At 42.5% G+C, this 14,904-nt stretch overlaps 1 protein-coding gene across 22 annotated transcripts in view; it reads right to left on the reverse strand.

The window, feature by feature from the left end:
- MAPK8IP3 (mitogen-activated protein kinase 8 interacting protein 3) overlaps window positions 1-14,904 on the reverse strand; it is a 77,533-nt gene that overhangs the window by 12,553 nt on the left and 50,076 nt on the right. For 8 of the 22 annotated variants that reach the window (XM_075018228.1, XM_075018218.1, XM_075018227.1 and 5 more), the window contains 11 exons: window positions 12,621-12,678; window positions 11,463-11,615; window positions 9,792-9,873; window positions 7,869-8,020; window positions 7,193-7,249; window positions 6,541-6,711; window positions 4,761-4,887; window positions 3,826-3,921; window positions 2,126-2,287; window positions 1,069-1,234; window positions 420-605 (listed from right to left, as the gene is read on the reverse strand). In XM_075018228.1, coding sequence (XP_074874329.1) covers window positions 420-605; window positions 1,069-1,234; window positions 2,126-2,287; window positions 3,826-3,921; window positions 4,761-4,887; window positions 6,541-6,711; window positions 7,193-7,249; window positions 7,869-8,020; window positions 9,792-9,873; window positions 11,463-11,615; window positions 12,621-12,678 — 1,410 coding nt within the window. The remainder of the gene's footprint in view (window positions 1-419; window positions 606-1,068; window positions 1,235-2,125; window positions 2,288-3,825; window positions 3,922-4,760; window positions 4,888-6,540; window positions 6,712-7,192; window positions 7,250-7,868; window positions 8,021-9,791; window positions 9,874-11,462; window positions 11,616-12,620; window positions 12,679-14,904) is intronic. The other 14 variants (XM_075018237.1, XM_075018221.1, XM_075018229.1 and 11 more) reach the window with 4 other exon arrangements.

Consider the following 14,904-nt stretch of genomic DNA (forward strand, 5'->3'; position numbering starts at 1 on the left):
CTGTGACTAGCAAAACATGAGAAGTTCTCTAGGGCTGCCTACTGCCATACGGAGTCAGCAAGGGCATGGTTATAGTTTTCGTATGGGCTTAACTGACTTCACAAGAAGACGTGATTCAGAGGAGAAAGCAATGAGAACAGAAGCAACTGTAGCAGGACAAATGTATCATCTGTCCAAAATACTCTGCCATATGACCCCTGCAACCAGGCTGCAGGATGTGGATCACTCAGAGAGAAAAGGAGGGCTCTAAAGAGAAATGTACCAAAAGGGCCTTTGGTTTTCCTGTACCACATTAAGAAACTTCTTGAGGCCTCTGAAGTACTTAACTCAGGGACAGGAGGATGCAGCTGTAAGACCATAAGCTTGTATGGCACTAGCTGTAATTGGACTGCCATTAACTTTCATGTCCCAGAACTCACTCTGTCCCTTGTCCAGCACAGGTGTGTCACCACGCGAGGAACAGTTGCTTCGTGGCACATTGCAGCGGGTCGCGCAGCCCACCAGAGTGATTCCTGCCAAGACACCATCTGTTCCAGACGACTCTTCAGGATTTACATCTCCCTCCAGAAAGATCTCGCCTGGAGGATAATCACTCTCACTGGCCGCTGAAGGGCAAAGAACAGATTCTCCCATAAATCTAGCTGTCACTGCTAATTTAAATGTAGTAGTACTCCTGAGGTGACCATACGGATGGAAGATGCTGACCCTCAGGGTTCACTACCCTGGGGAGGCACCACAGCTTCAGTCAACATCATGGTAAATCCCCTCATCCCTAGAATCAACATCCAGGCCAGCTACAGAGCCCTCCCAAACCTGGGCAAGGCTCACTCTTGCTCCCAAGAACCATCCTTATGTGCCAAAGGAACGACTTACTAAATGTTCAACAGTGAGGGATCTCCACGGAAAGGTCCTACAAGAAGGCAAGATCTGAGTTATGGTTTTGAGGGACAATTACAGAATGCGGCAGGGTCTAAGGGTTAGTTCTGAAGTGAGGACACTACATTTGTCCCTCCTCAGTGGAGCAGGTGACCCTGTGCAGATCACAGCCAGTGCCTGGGCCCCACTTACCAGGGATGCTGGAGATGCAAAGCACATGAGCATTGCAGACAGTGAACTGGTCCACCACTGTGCCAGGCTGATTGGCATCAATAATTACAACTTTACTTGTTGACAGGGTACTAGTGAGGATCCAGACACGACTGGACGTGGCATCCATTTCATGGAGCTCCTTTGCCTTCAGGAGAGCAAACACATGGGTGGAATCAGTGCTCCTCTGAGATCAGATTGAGCATATTAGTGCTTGGCAACACTGGCACATGCAAATACCACAATGCTGGCTTCAAAGAGCCAAGTCTCTTCCTAGCTGATGCAAATAAACAATATGAGCTATGCAAAATTCATTTACGTTGCTGCGTTAGTATCTGGAACACTGGCCAAAGAGCCTATCTGGCTCCTTAGGGCAAAAGGAGTTTGGCCACTAATTGCTCTTCTGAGATGTCTGACTAATGTATCACTGAACATTCACTTTAGACAGAATACCATGGAGATGGGATGCACTCAACCTACCAGCTTAAGCAAACTCATCTCAGAAGGCTATAGGGCAGCAGTGTAAGACAGCTGTGGGAAAAAAACCCACAGGCCAGAAAGGCTAAAACGTTGTATTATTATCTGCAAATTACAGCTTGGTTCTTAACCACTTAAGACTGTTAAAAAACAGAGCTGGAATAAATCTCAAGAGCTTCAACTTCTGAACCAAATGGACTCTGCTATGTCTATGTTCTTTTTAACAAAGCTTTGCCTGAGTTTATTTATTATTTTTTTAATTTATAGTGATGAGGACTCCATAATCTTCCTAGCAACCTCATCAAGCACTTAACTGCACTTATTATTAAGCGTTTCAAAAGCAGAAGTTGGAAAATTTTATCCTGGATTACTTATCCCAAATCACACAGTAAGTTACTGAAGAGCCAGAACACCACAACCCTGCCCCACAAGATGATGCCTCAGAAGTACAAGTTAGTGCAAAATATAGCATAGTACACAGGCATTGAGACAGGGGACATGTCAGGGATGGAATGAGAAAAAACACTGGAGGGGAAAAAAAAAAATCATTTTCTTTTCTGACCTTTTTCTTTTCTGGAGATGTATGGTTACTTTTGTTGTTCTCGCCTTCCACTTCCCTATCACAGGTGAGGGGATCACGTCCAGGATCCAGTTTCTGCCCATTCCCAGACTCCTGCTCCAAAGGTCTCCATCCCGTGAGATTGACTCCAGCTGCACACCACAGCTAAGTAAAAGAAACAGAATTAAGAATTCTGGAGGCTCCAGGGTCTCTTGAAATTCAGGCACCTTTGTAGAGAACTGTGGACACATGTCAAATACCTAAAACCTTTAGTTGGAAATAACAGATATTGTTGATGTCTACTAGAAGACATAATCAGATTTGATGGGGGTCAGATAAAGGTTCTCTGTAACCTAGCAAAAATCACTGTTTTTTTAACAGATGTGACTAACAGATTTAAAGAAAATTAAGATAATAAATCAGGTGCATAACCGAAAACAGGCTTCTGAAATGTCCTCAGGTTTTTCTGACCCTGGGGTTCCTAAGTCACTGTAGTAAAGCAAGCGGGATATGGCAGATGTTACCAGCTTGGGGTACACTAAGCATGACTGTTTAACCAAAATTGACAGTGGCTCCCTGGCTCAGGATGCACATTCAGTGCATTCCTGTTCCTTAGTCCCCCTCCCATCCCTTCCGCTCTTCTGCTTCCTCACACACTCCTTTGCCCAAAAATCAGTGCTTGCCTGATCTCACTTAAATATATATTCCTGGCTGGGGTTAAACCACAACATAGAGCTATTTAAAGAACTAAGACAGCAAAAAATGAAGTCACAAAAAATACCCCAAACAAACAGGCGGAGGGGGACACAACCCAGAATCTCTGGTTTAGCTCCTATGTAACAAATGCAGAGTGAAAGAAGCACACTGCATGTTTCCTGAAATCAAATCTAGATAACCTCTTATGAGCTATTTCCAGGTAGTTTTATAGGAGAATGCTGGGAACAGGACTACAGAAACAAATACCGGATTTATCCAAAATCATAAAGGAAAGATGCTGAACAGAATATTATTCCAAGATCACACCAACCTTCTAGAAACAACTAACAGCATAAGAATTTTCTTACAACTTAAACATCAGAATGACATCTAAAAATCAGCTCTGAATGAAGTTAATGACAAACTGACTATTCCAAAACAACTAGTTATAGCAGATAAATGTGCTGCCTGCAGAGAGATGATTATCTGTTCTCAACCACAATGCTACTCAAAATATTCTAGTATTGACAGACACAGCTTCACAAAAATCTGCTCTAGATAATTTTGGACTGTTACCAGTGAATCCCAGTCAACAGTGGAATCTAAAAAAGAGTGATGAAATGCATTTTTACTTTCACCTGCTCATTCTCTTTAATTTTTATACTGGTTTGCATTATACCCTAAGGATTCTTAACAAAAGCCTTATAAGCATAAAATGTTGCCAATATTATGTAAGAGTTGTCTCAAAAAAGCGTAAGATGTAAGACAGAAGCATGAGACCTGGCAACCAGAATCAGCTGAGAATTATGTCCTTACAGAGGGAGGTACTTTGCCCTACATACACTAGAAACTACCATTCAAAAAAAGAAAGTGGAACATAGAATTTGGAATATATAATGTAAAAAAAAAATACAGATTGTTGTACAAATCGCACATTTAGCAACCAAAATTCTTTGCTTATTCCATGTCCCCTTTCTGGACTGGAATGGTATGCAGAGACAACTTACCTTCATGGTTGGGTCCTTCTCTACTAGTGGGCGACAATATACAGGCACAGGGACATTTTTCATGCGAGTGTCTTCTTGACCACCATTGGGACTCAGCTGTGGGGGAAGAGAAGACGAAAAAGGCAGTACAAAGCTGTAAACACCAGGCTATGGTAAGAGAGATGTAAGCAATATGGCAGAACCGAGCTCACAAGATGGGTGCTGCTGAGGCTTCATCTCACATCTTGTATGAAACAGAGTCCCTACAGGGATGGGAGCAGCCTACCCAAGAAACTGCATCTCTCACCATGATACATGGCCCCAGGTATGGTCAACAGAGGCTATACGCTGCACTGCTGATGGAGAAAGGGTTAACAGATGCTCCCTGCGAAGAAGTCAGAACACTGGCGTTCCCTTCCACCATGGCCTGAAACTCATCCACTCTGAAGCCACACTGCTAGACTCCTTCCTTTCAGGTGGTCTTTGACCAGTTAAATGAGTCATAGGACAATAAATGAGGCTGATGACATGATTTTGTATTACTGCTGGGGAGAAGTGGGAGCAAACTGGATTGCATTTGGTTTTTATACTAAATGATTAGTAAAGTTCTCAGAGTATAAATGAAATATCTAATATTCAAGCCCAATTACAATAACAAAGGAAATAAAAACAAGTACTGGGCTCTGGACAAAGAAGATTGAGTACTTTCGGTTTAGGGTAGGTTCTTTCAGCATGTTCATGCAGAGCAATGCCCCCTCCACTGACTTTGGTGGAGACACAGAAAAGATTAATTTGATCTGTGCCTACAATTATCATACAAATAAAATATGCATATGACACCTCTAAATGAAATATTTAAGGATTAAGGCTAAGGTTGCCAGTGGGAGAGTTAGATCTTCACTGGTCTCACTGTGGCGGATGATGTCCCCTCAGCCTGTCCAGAGAGCGGTCCCTACCTGCTTGTACTTGGCAGGGAGGCTCCAGCCGCAGGCCTGCAATCGCCCGTCATCGTTCCGCACGTGCTCCCGGACCTGGCGGTATTGCTCGCGTTTCTGCTCACGACGTGCTGAGGACGTACAGTCACTGAGGAGAGAAGCAACAGCATTAATTCTCGATCTATAGTTAAAAACAGCAGCTGAAGATTAAGGGAGTGTTGTCAAAGCAGGGGAAACAAAGCAAACCAAATTCATCTTTGAAAACAGATGCAGGAAACCAGAGAGAGAAAAACCCAGTTAAGAAGCAGACATAGGCATCCCTAATCTGTAACTCCCTGTTACCTGAGCAATGTGGCAGGCCAAATCATTGTCATCCCCACTTCAGTGCCCCAAAAGCCCTTCAGAAACAGGGAATCAACCTTCCATAAGACCTATGAATCCATGAAATTACACCAATTTTTGCTTAGCTGTTACAATTTACTGATCTAATGTCTGCATCAGGAAGGCATTTTGAGTTCTTCCCTTCTTCATTATAGTCAACTATTTGTTTTTCTGTCCATTTTAAAGCTTTCTCTAATGACAAGGAAAATATGCACTAAATGCTGTTGAAACTGCTGGTTTCAACAGAACAACTCCAGCTTTGCACTGGCAAAGGTTAAAACAAAAATTAATCTGTGAGCTCTTAAGATATGTTTTAATATAAACAAAGGCTGTTTTAATATCAGTTCCAGCTCTCAATAGGTTTTTAAAGTATCATTCCAAGGTAAGAACATCAGCAAAAAAATCCAAACCAAACCAAAAACCCCTACACACACACACACACATAATGACATATATACTTAAACCAAAAACAACCCCCTGCTAGAACAGAACACTTCCCTGCACACGCTTCCTCCCCCGTGGAGAGGATGAGAGAACAAACAGCTTCTGACAGTGGTTAGTCACATCGTTTAATGCACTGCTGACAAGCACTCTGACACCACACAATGACTATGATATTGTAATCAGATAAAAGGAACAGAATAAAGGCAGAGGGTATCTATAAAATACAAAGTTATCCTTATAAAGACAATCTCTCTTCTCCTGATCTATCACCTTTCCAACACATCCTTCTTACTGCAGAAATTATAATACTTTACCATCACATTCTCTATAGTCCTTTCACAAAAACATACTACGTATGAAACTACAGCCTCATAATGGTAGAACACATGCTTCTGAAGTCAAGTAAAGCACAGAAGAGTTTTATTCCTTCACGTCAGAGACATAAAAGATAGGGAGAAGACTCTGCAGTAGCAACACTTAGAGGCTCTTTTTTAGCATAGTTAAGATTAAAACCAAATATAACCTAATGTGCTGTTGAGAGAACTTTTGTCTTCACCTAAACTCCTTGTCAACAGGGTTGGGCAAGACACTCCATCCTGCTGTCCCAATGCTGCCATCACACTCTCTACCACAAAAGACTTACTTCACTCTATAACGCAGTCTGCAAATACGAGTGCAGAACAAGGGTTGAGGCCAACTCAAGCCTACAGTAGTCCCTGCCAAGATGAACCACCATGGCCTAGAAAGCCACAGCAGCACTATGTTTGGGAGGACAAAGTTTGCTGAGCCCATCCATGTGGTAACTGATGAGCAAAAGGTCAGGGAGATAAACCACAAGAGACAGAAACGTGTTAACACCACACAGACTTTTTTAAAAGCGGAAAACAGCTTATTTTAAGAAAACTAAAATTAAAATAAAACAGCTATTTGGGAGAGCTGCAGGGGGACCTGGCTTGGCACACAGCAGGCAACTCACTCTTCAGGGAAGAACTCTAGGGTGCGGCTGCCAGAGGAGATCTGGCACATGGTGTGACTGCGACGCTGGCTGAACCCTGCTGTTGTTGGAGACTTGTAGTGGATGTTCACAGATGGGTAGGTCCTCTTTGCTGGTGGGGGACTTGAGGAAGAGCTGAACAGACGGCTAAAGCTAGGGACAGAAAAAGGCCAACAAATATGAGAAAAGGTGCCTGGGGAGACACCACACCATAGGATTCACAACAGGGGAAGCAAGAAGTATGCAATCAGGGGCTGTAAGCCCTTCATGAAAACTGCCCTACTTCAAACACAGAGCTAAGCCTTCAGTTTGATTGACATATGGTGCTTTTAGCTTCCAGAAATAGATACCATCTGAAAACAGCCCTTTATTAAAACTGATTATGAGTCTATGTATGTTTCCATTCCAGGGTACTCATGATCTTTTTCAGCTTGTAAAACAAAACCAATGTGGATGTTCAGATCTGATTTTAATTTCGCTAAGGACAAAGGAAGCCCTTGAAGGCAAAAAGGTTCAGCTAACAACACCTTAAGTTGACATTTCATTAACATCAGAATCTATTACATTGCTGCCTAAAGTAGAAATGGCAATGCTTCCCTTTTCTTAATCTTACACAAACCATCAAAGAACTTACAACTGCCAAATGGTGGATTTCTTCTTCTCCTGGACGGATGGGTGCTCACGGGAAGCTCTAAGGACAAACACAGCAGAAGCAAGTTAATTTCAGCATCTCATACCCAAGCTTCTGCCAACCAGCAGGTCATTTCCATCAAGGAAGCCATGTCAAAATTCAGAATTCATTCTAACATGTTACAAAACACAACAGAGGAAGTGACATGCACCAGTCTTTAATGTGAGCACACCCAACCACTTTATGTTTCAATGTTGACATGAAGTGCAAGTGTGTTCAATGAGAAGTTTTATCAACTCCCTGCAGCATTATTATTGTCACAGTACTAGTCTGGTAACTACAAACCCCAGCATTATATTCACTTCAAGCCATAGCCTTTAGAATTCATTAATTAGAAGCAACCCTCTTCCCTACATCTCATCCTAGCTTAATTAGCATACAAGAAACAAGCAAGACAAACAACAGCCCAGTGTCTCCAAATAAGGATGGCAACTCGAGATTTGCAGCCCAGGTTCAGGAATAAGAGAGAAAGCATTAGGTAGTAGGAGAGAAGCATCTACGATTTGGAAAACTTTCAGCACTTCTTGACCCATATCTTGGTAGGGGCTCCATTGACCACAAAGTCAAACATGGCCAGGTTCTGTCCTAAATGGGAATGTTCACTAACACCTGGTCTCACCTGATCATCTCTGTCCACCGGACAGCCTCCTGGAGCTCCATCAACCTCTCTTTGTATTGGTTGCGCTCCATCAGAACCCGGGCCATTTCCACGCGGGTGAAGCGGCGGCGCTGAGCTATGGGAATGTTGTCCTGCAGGGGGGAGGAGCACTGCTTCAGCCAACAAAAGATGGAAGGGGATTGATGTTAGTACAGGGCAAGTCAGGAGACAGAAAGACACATTTGTTAGTTCTCCTGTTCTGTTTGATTACCCCCTGACCCCCCCGTAGGAGGCGTTAATTCTAGACGAGTGAGCTCCAAACTATGGCCCGTGGACCTCTGGGGTGTTCTGCAAACCCGTGGAAACTGAAAAGCCCACCCAGAGACTACTGCCAGCAAGGTGCTTTGATAGTCTGCAAGGAATTATGAGGGTTGACAGTGGTCCATTGGTCCAGAAAGTTTGGAAACCAAAGTTTTAGTTCATTAGCAAATTCAGTCACTAACAGCAGGGAGCACCATGTAATGCCATCCGTCCCCTCAAGAGGACTAGGAAGGAGGCATTCTGTTAGTACACGCTGATAAAGGTGCAGGGCACTAGAAACTAAAGAAAGGCCTTTTCCTCTTTGGTGACACAACTTGACTTTCCAATGAGCGCACATGCAGCTTTGGGTTAGGTGGCAATAGGAATGAGATTCTGTTTGTCTCTTTTGAGGAGTGGAAAATGAGAGCAACATGGCTAAGTTGGGGGGACTATCTGCCCAAAAAGAATTTGTAAGGATTTTGGGAACTCGTTACTAGGAAGCAGCACTGCGTTGTGCCTAGACTGTGGCAATTCCCAAGCTCAGCCTGGCTGGTGAGTACTGCTGAGAGCTGGAATAGCACAAATTAACCAAGTCCCTCTCCAGCCTCCCTGGACTTGGAATCAACCTGTATGACCAGTCAGAACAAGACCTGTATAAATTAAAAGGAATTTCACAAACTTTTTTTTTAATTTAGAAAAACCACCTCCTGTCAGTTCAGCTTAGAAGAAATCTAGTCCTCTTCAGCATCTCACAAGCACAACTTGAAAATTTTCCCATCTACCTAAATTCTCAACAGACCAAGTTCACCTCAGTTAAGCCAAGAGAATTAGCTAGAATTGATCCTGCTCCAATAGCTTTTACAAAGTAAGAACACAGTAGTATTGAAAAGAAGTGTATCTAATCCCGTGTCCTAGCAGAGTGACATTTGCAAGGAAAATCTCTGTTACCACTTTGGTTTGCCTTTTATTTTTGGCTACAGTTGGTCTTTGTTGAAAAGCCTCTACCTCAGCCAAAACAGTCTGAAGAGCTGTCATACAAGAACAGTCCATGAGCCTTCTCTGCCTGTATCCTGTAACAGGCAGTACTGGCTTATGTAAAAGAAATAATGAGGATAACAATGCCGCAAGATTAGATTACAGAACTAACAAAAGAAGGCAGTTACTGCTCCAAAGCTTTCTGCATAACCTGGATTTCACTGCACAATGTCCTCACAGCTTACAGCTTCACTGTCAATGGGGAGAAAAGCTCTTCTGGAGAAGCCTGACTATCGCAAGACCCCGAAAGAAACCACACTGTACACTAGACTGTAATTCAAAATTAGGGAGAACCAGATAAAATGCAAAGGTGCTGAGCAGGGCAGTGTTCTAGCACCACTCTGCAGAAGCCACATTGTGCACAGTATCACCACTGTGTTGGCTGCTCATCTTTGTCAAACTATGGTTTGAAAGTCATACGAAGAGGTAATGTCATGACACCTGTCTATTAGCAATGCTCATCACCAACAACCTGCAGTTCACCAGCTTTGCCCTCATCATTAATGAGGGCAGGTCAATCTGCATCTCAGGACTTATACACATGAAGTAATATAGAGTAAGTATATAAAAACCCCCTTTCCCCGCAGGCATTTTAGTAATGTAATATACCAATTCTGTACAGAGATAGCTGCTTACATCCTCCACCTCCTCTTTGGGTTCTCGTCGGGCAACAATCGCTTCAGATTTCACTCTAGGAAACAGGAAGAAAGGCATCAAACCAGTAAGTGATACCATGGCTGGCCGTGAGGTGTTTTGGAAAGAGAACCATCTATGGGAAGGTCTGTTTGCATGCATCACAAGGAAACGTTTTCAAACTGCGAGCTAAGTGTACAAATTACGAGATGCTTCTCTGATATGTTTTCTTCTCTCTTGCAGCATGTTACTCTGAACAGCTTCACCAACATCACCCCATTTCTTTGGAATATTTTATGTGAGTACCAAAATACTGACCACTGGAATGGACCAGCCAATTTCTATTTCACAGCCATGATCTATTTCAAATGTTTGATGAGATCTTAACCATGGGAAAACTGAGCCATTATCGGCAGTGAAAATGTTGGCTTAGGTTCTCCTTCTGGGCTGCTTCTGTTTTCAATACAGTGAAAAAAACCTCTAACGTGAAGGACAGTTTGCCGTAATGGTAAAGAAGAGAACACTAAATCCATGTTAATAAAATACTTAAAGTACTTATCTGAGTGCTTTTAATTTTTTTAAACTCCATACCAAGGTGCAGGCATGCAGTTCCATTTGAATTGCAAGCACTTTTATTAACAGCAAAGACACTGCAGAAAAAAAATGGTCTCCAACTCCTAGAAAGGCATGCTTGCCAGTTAAAAGTCCATGTCCCTACTGCATAATATATTATATATATTATGTATATCATGAGAGACTCAAAAAGGCATTTTAAAAAATCAGACCTATTTCCGCTGCTTGTGAGACTACTTTCATTTCAGACATTTTGAACAACAGAGACCAGTCTGTGTTATTCTTGGTGATTCTGTGCTCAGATTAGAGAGGCAACCTCCCAGATTCCAGCTGCAAAATAAACACTGTCGTCTGAATTGAGAAACCACAGTGCAATGTACAACTAGTCAAAAATGTAATTATGTTGCTTTGAGCCCCATAGGGCATCTTTAGTTTTATGGATGTGAAATCATCACAGGCTTTGCTAGACATTCAGCCTTCGGTTTCTCTAGTATGAGTGGAAAATAAGAAATGGGATCTCTCCAACTGTGCATAAGACTTTAAAATCTCTTCTGCCTTTTCTTCTCATTCTTAACTTGACCAATGAAACAATTAACAATACTGGCATTTAAATATTGTTTCTGGGAATCTGTATTAGCTCTTTCATTAAGTGAATGGGCATTTATTCTTCTCAGAGCTGTCTTAGCTGCTATGAGGATCAAGCTCTTGACAGTTTCCTTCAAAACTACTGGTTTTGAAATTCCTTTTTTAAAATTTTTTAAATTTTTTTTTTCAAATTGAAACTCTGAACGCTTCACTCCAGGGAGCCTGGATTTGCAGTTGCTGCTGCAGAACTCTAGGCCTGGGGAGTTAAATTCTGTGGTTTTTCTAAGGTTCAATAATCCATTTCAATCCAATAAAAATAACACAACACTAACAGTATCTCAGCCACCTACAATCAGCCTTGAAGTGCTCTGTAAGGTACCTTTGAATTCCAGTGCTAACCTCCATAAGGGAAACAGTAAGACTAACAGAGGAGGTGGGTTTATCACTCATGTCCTCCCAGCTCCCTGGGGCAGGGTGTGAATCACTCACCTTTTCAGCTCCTCCTCCAGCTCCTTGACTCTGGTTTCCATTTTGGCTTTGGCCTGCTTTGTTGCTTCAAGCTCTCCCTTCAGCACTTCTTGCTCTCCAGACAGCTGGTCCACCTTGGCAATCAAATCATTCTTCACAACGTTCAAAGCATTTCTTAAAGGTGTGAAAGGGACAATAAGAAAAATGCCCAAACCAAGCAGCTGTCCGTAAGACAGACCTGAAACTAAAGTCACAGGCACTACAAGGAGAGTTGAAATGAGTGTACTTAAAACAATTCAGTCCAGCTATAACTCATGGAAAAGTAGGTTTTGGCAAGAAGGAGCTGCAGAAAAACAAAGAAATCACCATAATTGGTCAGGATGAAGTTTGTCCAGTCCTGTATCCTGACTGATAGACCAACATCTCCTTAAGAAGATGGCAGAATACTGCAGAAAGCAGGTGTAGGGTAACTTATCACCCGCATAAGGTTCAAATCTATTTTTAACAGAATGAAGATCTGAAATACACCTTTCAGAACTGCTGTTATCTGCAGATGTGGGTAATTGTGGATGATGGTGACATAAATAAGCGTTTCCAATCAGCTCTGATATATTTTAAAATCTTTAAAATCAGCAGCTTCCTATCATAGTAAGTTGTCCAACTCTCCCCTGGGAGTACTTTGCCTTCCTCTTCCTAGCTGCTTAGCTTTAGTATCTGGTTTGCCTGCCTTTCTCAAAAAGTAAGTCCATTACACTGTCTGTGTCTCCTTTATCAACTATTAAATTGTTGAAAACTTCTCAATAGTAAGAAAATTTTCTTTGCAAATAGCAAACCTTGCAAATAAAAACTTTATAAACAGCAATATCCTCACAGAGGCTCAGACCCACACTAGATTCCCACTGAAGTTAATGAAAAGCTTGCCATTGATTTCAGTTGGGATCAGACCCTACAAGCACGTGCCCAGAGACCTCACCCAAGTGCCTGCAGAAAAACAGCTAGGAAAGTCGCTCAGAAGAGCAATTCCTCTTCTACAACTGAAGGAACAACAAGTACTCAAGAGAACCCATTAGATGAACGAGCAAGCCCCTGTGAGGCAGAAGTTCTGGCCAAGACCTACTTTCAAGATGACATCTCATTTATAACTAGGCAGGCAGTTCAGAGCACACAACAGTTCCTTACTTGGTCTCCAGTAGCTGCGAGTTCTCCAACAGCAGATTCCCCACTTCTTTGCCCATTCCTGAAAAGAAAGGCCACGCAGTTTTCACCTGCTCTCCTAGAAATATGAAGCTTGTGTGGCACTGCCTGACTCGTGCTTGAGGAAGAGAAATCACTTTTGTTAGGCTTCCCTAGGCTTCTGTGCCTGCTGTGGAGAGTAGAGTGCCTCTTGCTGAAAGACCATGCAGCACAAACAAAGACACTCCCGTGTCCTTTTGTAAAGAGCCCAAATGCAGACCTAGCTTTTTACCCCAACTTTCACAGACTCCCTTGAGAGGGACAGAGAGGAGAGCTTCACTAATGCCAATTAGGGGAAGTCAAGTCAGTAACTCCCGGTTCAGCCATGAGCTATTGCAACCATTTTTTATCATCACACATACAGAAAAAAGGTGGAAGTTCATGGGGTTTTCACAGAGGACAGCAGAACACTGTCCAAATTGCTAGCCAGATCTGCACATCAGTGATTTTCTTTCTTTCTTTCTTAGTATAAGCCAAATTTTCTGTTTCTCAGTACAGATTTGGGGTAATGGTTGCGACCGGTTTCATGCACATGAAAGGCTTCCCATTATCAGCCTTCCACTAGAGCAATTTTAATAGGACTTTAGATTGTCCATTGTGCTATCTACTTTCAACAGTTTTCTCATAGATGTTTACAATCTGAACTCTCAGTCCCATCACTTAAGATCCATAGTCAAGAAAACACCTACATCAGACACACTGCACTTGCACTTGGGCATCAACGTACGACTGCAATAAGCAGATTGGGTTGCAAGCACTTTGAAAACTGGGGCTAAGAGTCAAGGTCAAATTCAGTATTTCATAAAACCAAACGGAAAGGAATTTAGGGACCAAAAGCACATCTGGATTTTTTCCTGCTGCCAGGGACTTGCTTGCTTCCAGGGTCAGCTTCTGTCTTACAGGTGGGAATAGAGGCTACCCGAGAACTAAAGGCAAAGAGGCCTCTCCCTGTTGGGGGACAGTGCTGAGGGTTGCAGCTCATTTCTCACCACAGGTCCCAGAGCATGAAGAAGTCTCACAACCACCAGTGTTTGTGCTGAAGTGCTCCTTGTCCTGCCCTCTGAACTACCTCTTCCTTTGCAGCAAAGACATCGACAGTTTTCATGATCCATTATTTGCTGATTAATTAATATTTGCAATAAAATAAAAACAACACAAACTTAAGTAAATGGAAGTTAGAGAAACATGGTAGTGTACAAGAAGTGAGAACACATCACAACACTCCAACATACAGATCCTCTTCCCACAGTTAAATGGGATGAATTTATGATGGCAAAAGCAAATTCCCAGCAAGAATGAGTAAGAAGCAGCATTTTCAAATAACTTTTGAAAAATTAGTAGACAGATAATTAATCACTTTGATGTTTCAGGCAATGTGTTCTTTGGATTCTGTGTCGAAGAATATTGCAAACAGCAAAAACGTGAGAGACACTAACTGCAGTGTAAACTGAAGGGTATTTTTGGTTTGGTAAGGTGAATGACCTATAGTCCTTTCTTTTGTGGCATGCCATATGTTGACTGGAAGACCAAGAAGTCACCTGTTTATTAAATTATTTTCTTGTTCCTTTTTAGTGATTCTACAAATTATCAAATAAATATTTAGCCAGTAAGACATGAAAATGTCACAAGGACATTACAGGTGCTGAGGGACATCAAGGGAAAGAGTTCATTCCCAGTTTTTCTAGACTAAATCCTTTTCTTTCCCATCCTTGAGTCATCTATCCCTCTCTGTGGCTGTTTTGGGGAGAGAAAGGAACTGTGGTGAAGAGGGTGAGGTATCATGCCAAAACTAAAAGCCATGCAGTGTCCCAACCATCAGTATCCTCACCACAGCTTCTACCTTATTTGTGTGTGACATAGTGACAGCCCAATGCTTCAGCCAGTGAGAGGTCTGAAGGGCTAGCCTTGAAAAAAAGAAATGGATGAAGCCTCCCAGAGCCATAGAATGGACACTATGAGATAACCTTATGCAGGCTGTAAGGGGAAAGCCCTGCTCAAAGGAAAAAAAAACCACTGTGGAGTTACTAAAAGGAGATGTCTTCACCCCTTTGTAGTATGGAGCAAAGGGAAGAAAGGTCTGGAAAGAGCCCTGTCTAACAGAGCCCATCCTACACTGTCCAATCTCCCATAGCCAGGCAAATAGTGTGAAGCATCAAAGTGGATAATCAACTACAAGAAACAGAGGAGAATCCCCAAACCACCACTACTGACCAGCTGCGTCCTGCTTCTT

This window comes from Buteo buteo, chromosome 29 (assembly GCF_964188355.1).
Source record: "Buteo buteo chromosome 29, bButBut1.hap1.1, whole genome shotgun sequence".
Classification (NCBI taxonomy): Eukaryota; Metazoa; Chordata; class Aves; order Accipitriformes; family Accipitridae; genus Buteo; species Buteo buteo.